The sequence below is a fragment of the Sinocyclocheilus anshuiensis genome, unplaced genomic scaffold (assembly GCF_001515605.1).
Source record: "Sinocyclocheilus anshuiensis isolate Anshui unplaced genomic scaffold, SAMN03320099.WGS_v1.1 scaffold326, whole genome shotgun sequence".
In the NCBI taxonomy this organism is placed as follows: domain Eukaryota; kingdom Metazoa; phylum Chordata; class Actinopteri; order Cypriniformes; family Cyprinidae; genus Sinocyclocheilus; species Sinocyclocheilus anshuiensis.
The window spans coordinates 390,521-396,492 of NW_015546098.1; the positions used below are offsets into that span (position 1 = coordinate 390,521).

Genomic DNA, 5,972 nt, shown 5'->3' on the forward strand with positions numbered 1-5,972 from the left:
TGTGTGTGTGTGTGTGTGTGTGTGAGCCTCCCTGGTTGTCTAGCCCACCTCCCACCATGTCTTTGTGCGTGTGTGTGGTGCTTTATGGCAATGTTAGCCGCCATGCTGAACTGGGAACAGGTTTTTTAATTGTTTGGTTTAAATGCTTTGACTGTCTGTGCCTGAATCCATCTCGCTCTCATCTGGGTGACAGCTGGAATGTTTGCACTGTAATCCAGAAGTACGTTTGATCTTATAAATGCGCACACAGATTGGTGTCGGCGTCCTGTACAGGCACAGATGAACCTGATTAAAGACGATTCCCATTCAGTTCACGCTCAGGTCATGTCAGGATGACATTTTTAAAGAGCGCTGAAGACTTACCCAGGCTGTTTAAATGTCTGTTCTGATGCCTGAAGAACCTGGGACTTCAGTTAGAAATGTTTGTTTAGTCTCATCATAACTGTGTGCATGCATATTTGTTGCGTTTGATCTTGCAGCTGTTTAATTTGAAAAGGGGAATATTTAATTCTGTTCTTGCTTTCTTTTTCTTTTGTTGTTTATTTTCTCCCGCTGACAGTGTCTGCAGATGTCTGTGAATGCTGAATACTATGAGTGATTGTGTTCTTTTTAGGTCTTGTTTGAACACAAGGCTATTAGTTATGTGTGGATTTTACACCGGAGGATTTTGCTGGAGTGATTAATTATATCATTCCTTGATTTTTCTCCTTGATTCTCCTCTTTTTCATATTGACCATTTATCTAAGCTGCAGGGCACATGAGTTTTGAGACAAATTTCAGGATTTGTGAATCATTTATTTTGTCGTAGGGTGAAATCATCAGTCTTAGCTGTTTCCATCACATTTTGTCATTATTCACTCACCCTCCTGTCACTCTAAACCTGTATGATTTTCTTTCTTTTATGGAACACAAAAGGAGAAATTTTGAAAAAGTTTCATACAGTTACAATGAATAGGAATTGGAGCTTTGGAGCTTCAAAGATGATACAAAAGAGCAATAAAAGTATCCACTAGAGGATATTTTATGGGTTCCCTTGCACTTAGTTATATTACAATGATCTTCATTAAAATGCTAAAACAGTAAATATAAGGATGTATTCAACTGACATCATATTTTATATTTATTTACATATTTTTATTTATTATTAATTTATTTTTTAATTACCAGAGGGACTTTTCAGATTAGACCTTCGAATATTGTCTTGGACAACCACTGAACTAATCCACTGAAATGATTTAATCAGTCTGATTTATCAACTTATGGCTTCCGAAGACTTCTCATCATGAGAAATCATATGTACCACTTTTATAATACTTCACTTTATGATACACAATTTCTGATGATTGAAAGCTTCAATCCCATTTATTATTATGGCAAACGCAGAACAGAACATTCTTCACATCTTCTTCACTCACATGCCTTCTGTGTTGCAAGGAAGAAAGAAAGTCATACAGTTATGAAATGACATGAGGATGAGTAAATGATGACAATTTTTATTTTTGGCTAAACTAAGATGTATGTTGTACATTGTGACAGCTGATGTCTCAGTCTGCCTTTGCATTTATTGTACAAAACAACAGCGAAGGGAAACAATTCAGTGTACACTCTACTTTAAAGTGAACTGCAGATCACTCTAGCATGTGTCTGTCTTTAGAACTGCTTATGATTGTTAATGTTCTCTTTCTTTATTTACCAGAGACCTGAGTGAAAATCAGATCCAGGGGATTCCCAGAAAAGCATTCAGAGGAGCTACTGAGATCAAAAACTTGTGAGTCTTCTGTATCTATGTGCGAAAGAGAGAGAGAAAGAGAGCTTTGAATTAATGATTGTGTGCTTTAATGAGATGCCCAGGCATACTGACACACACACACACACACACACACACACACACACGTATGTGGGAGGAGTGGGCAGTGCAGGTAGACAATAGTGGAGGAGAGCACAGCAGACAGACTGAGAAGGCTGGAAAGTGAAGAACAGTGATGGGGGAGGAAGACTGACAGCAAAATGAGTGAGAGAAAAAAACATTGAAGAACAGGAGAGTGAAGGATGTATGTGTTGTTGTTTTTTTAGTAAGGATCAGTAGTGTTTCTGAGAGTGTATTATTCTATTTCCATAATCATTGAACACCAAACAGAAGAACCGACAGCATCATCTTCAAACATTTTCTCTCTGTCTTTTTCTCTCTCAGGCAGCTGGACTATAATCAGATTTCCTGCATTGAAGACGGAGCGTTCAGAGCTCTGCGGGACCTAGAAGTACTGTAAGTGCGTGTGTGTGTGTGTGTGTGTGTGTATGTGTGTGTGAACTTGCGTGATTGTGTTCTGGTGAATTAAAGCCACTGCAGAGATCTTTTCAGATATCATGGTCGTATTAGACGTGGGTCAAAGCAGGGCCACACCGGTTTTGAGGGACTGTTCCAGAAACTTTGATTTTTAGATTGAAATTGCGATTAAAAAATTATATATTCATGTTAAGTTGGTATGGATTTCTCTGTATGTAGACGACATGCCGTGTTCTGCTGTCAGATCGTGCCTGCTGAGTGTTGAACGATTGTATAAAATGCATATCTGCTTTTTAAAGTGGGATCAGTGGAATTATCCTGTTAGAGAGAATGGAATCAAGACAGATAAATGGGATTGTGTCAGATTATTTTACTAGGATTATTTTGATGATGTTTTGTGACAAAACCGACAGAAGACGGTTTATGAGCTGTATTGTGTAAGAGCAGATGTGCATCTATAAAGTGGTTCCCTGCATATAACCACACACATGCATGAAGGCATATTGATATACTGCAAAAAAAAAAAGTCAAATCATCTGTAAAAGATTCTGTATGGATTATTGTAATAGGAAAACATTAAAAGGATAGTTCACTCACTCTTCCTAAGAACAAACTAGTCTATTCCAAAGCACTTTTTTCGTGCAGAACATCAAAGGAGTTATTTAGCATAATGTCTAAGATGCTCTTTTTTATACAGTGAAAGTAAATGGGAACCAGGGGCAGCTGTGGTAACCATTCACTTTCATCTGGTGAACTATCCCTTATTATTATATATGTTTGTGATTATCTTTCTCTTTCTTTGTTTCTCAGCACACTGAACAACAACAATATATCTCGTTTGTCAGTGGCCAGTTTTAATCACATGCCCAAGCTTAGGACATTGTGAGTATCTGACACGCACACACGCACACACACGCACACACACACACACACACACACACACACACAAACTGCATTAAACCAGTTCTTCAGACTGTCGTTGGCATGTTATCCAGCACTTATCATGCTGGCCCTTAATAAGTGTGATTATGGGGTAATAGGGTGTAATAACCACATTAATATGTATGTTTCATTAGCATACATTTTGTAGATTGGAGTCCTTTGTGTGCGATCATGATTTAATCCCATTTAAATGATGAGCTAAAGCAGATAATTGCTATATTGGCATTCTAGTCCTTGTTAGCTAAACGTCAGCAATAGATGATGGAAAGCCAGTGAATGCCAAGATGAGAAAGGCCATTAAGACCATGAAACATACTTGGCTAGTGTGAAAGGTCAGACATTTTCCCCTATCAAATGATAGATTGCTAGTAAATCGTCCTATACTGTGGTTACAAAAAACTAAAAAGGTAACTAAAACTAAAAGTTTTTTTTTTTTTTATAATTTTTGCTGATTTAAATAATACTGAAATAAAATAAAATATAATTATTAGATGAAAAACATAAAAAAACTTAAATGAAAATAAGGAATAATGTCATGGCAACTAATTGAAATAAGTTGAAGTGCTACAAATACTAAAACTAAAACTTAAAAATGTTTTAAAGCTAAATAAAAGAAACATAATAATAAAATACCTTATAAATGACAGAAGCACATTATGAAATGAATAGAACTTAAATGAAAACTGAAAAAAGGTTGTTCAAAATATTAATAGATATTATAAGTATATGAATAATGCTAAAATAAAACTGTTGTCATAGTTACCAATTTATTTCAAGAGAAAAAATAAATGATTCGATTCAGATCCAGATTATTTTATTAACTACAGTTTTCGTCATGTAATTTGTAATCAGTAATTGACTACAATTAGTAAGTAATCTACCTAGCACTGCAACTAAATATGGTTAAAGTTTCGTTGTAACATTAATCTTGTTAAGGGAAGGACTCCTAAAGATGCTGACCACACAGAAACACCAGAGTCAACAGAGAAATCCCTGTGTGTGTTTGCACATTGTCTGCAAGTAAAAGACTGTAATTAATGAACATGAACACACATGTCTCTCTCACACACATGGACACAGGTTTTTTCGACATATCAGTTTAGACTGCCATCGGACCTTCAAATTACTCTTTCTTTCTCTAGTCGTCTGCACTCAAATAGTCTGCTGTGTGATTGTCATGTGGCCTGGCTCTCTGATTGGCTGAGACAGAGGCCCCGCCTTGGCCTCTACACACAGTGTATGGCTCCGCCCTCCCTGAGGGGCCACAACATTGCTGAGGTTCAGAAGAAAGAGTTTATGTGTACAGGTAAGTTTGTGTGCGTTTTATTTGTGTGGCTTGTTTGTAGGCGATAAGAGATTGTGAGAATAAAGAGAATAAATACATGAATTTGCTGTTTTGTTTTGTCAAAGCTTTCATATTCTGTCCATTTTTTGGCTGTTCTCTTTCTTTGCTCATGCTTTCAAGACTTCAGTGAAGGCAAGTTATTTGTGCTGAAATAACGTGGGCAAAAACGTTTCATTACTTCAAACTGCATTTAGTTGCAATATGAAGTTCACAACCTTTTTGCTTGAGGAAGTTTTTTAATTTAATTCAACCTTTAGACTCAGCCTTCCTTTGTGTAGCACACACCCCTGCATCCTTGTCATCTGTCTGTATGTGTGTTTTAGGGCCCCAGTCACACTCGTCCTGTAGTGTGCTGCAGTGTCCTGAGCTGTGCACCTGCAGTAATAATGTAGTGGACTGCCGAGGGAAAGGACTGACTGAAATACCCACCAGCCTGCCAGAAACCATCACTGAGATGTGAGTGAGGAGCACACACACAGACACACACACACACACATGTTTGTTTTTGTGAATTGTGGGGACATTCCATAGGCTTAATGGTTTTTATACTGTACAAACTGTATGTGCTATTGCCCTACACCTAAACCTACCCCCTTTGTGCATTTTTACTTTCTCAAAAAAACTCACTCTGTATGATTTATAAGCGTTTTGAAAAACACACACACACACACACAGTGAGAGTTGTATCTGTATCAAATATTTTAACTACGAGGCCATGCTGAAGTCATGCACATTAATTCAGTGTGGAAATGGATTTATTTTATCAATGGCATCTCTTCTGTGGGCCAACACTCTGCCAACGGGGCCTGGATTGAGACGCCACATCTTTTTTAAATTATTGTGCCTCTCACTGCCAGGGTCGTTGTCTATCATTTTTCTTCCCTTCTTGCTCTGTCTGTCATCCCTTCGTTTTTCTTCCTCTGAAAGCTGCATGCAGGGCCTTGGCAGATGAGTCGGATTATCTCATTTGGCTCCGGTTGAATGAAATGTGTGTGTATGTGTGTGTTCGTCCACCTATGTGGGAGCCTGATTTTCATGCCCTGTCAACTTTGGAGAGCTTATCTGATTTATGACATATTTGCTGTCAAAGAGAAGAACAGATATCTTGAGAGAGACAGCGAGAAGGCGAGACGATATAAATAAGCATTGCTATATGTTGAATGCTGGACTACTGAATGAATAATATATTTATGATTCTTATTACTTGACTTGGCAGGTAGGAAAACTACAGCTGATGTTAATTTGTCTTTTATTGCATTTTTGTAAAGAAAGTGAAAATGATGTGATGTGTAGCCAAGTCTGGTGTCCCATACTCTGTATGTTTTGAGCTTTTGAGCTCTGTATGTAACCCATCCAAGTGCACACACACAGCAGTGAGTAGTAAACACACACACACACACA

The 5,972-nt window shown here is 37.6% G+C and overlaps 1 protein-coding gene across 11 annotated transcripts in view; it reads left to right on the top strand.

The window, feature by feature from the left end:
* The window catches only part of LOC107700301 (slit homolog 2 protein-like), a 79,353-nt gene that overhangs the window by 42,829 nt on the left and 30,552 nt on the right, over nt 1–5,972 (top strand). For 9 of the 11 annotated variants that reach the window (XM_016501914.1, XM_016501917.1, XM_016501918.1 and 6 more), the window contains exons 5-10: nt 1,697–1,768; nt 2,192–2,263; nt 3,095–3,166; nt 4,369–4,532; nt 4,692–4,703; nt 4,895–5,027. In XM_016501914.1, coding sequence (XP_016357400.1) covers nt 1,697–1,768; nt 2,192–2,263; nt 3,095–3,166; nt 4,369–4,532; nt 4,692–4,703; nt 4,895–5,027 — 525 coding nt within the window. The remainder of the gene's footprint in view (nt 1–1,696; nt 1,769–2,191; nt 2,264–3,094; nt 3,167–4,368; nt 4,533–4,691; nt 4,704–4,894; nt 5,028–5,972) is intronic. The other 2 variants (XM_016501915.1, XM_016501924.1) reach the window with 1 other exon arrangement.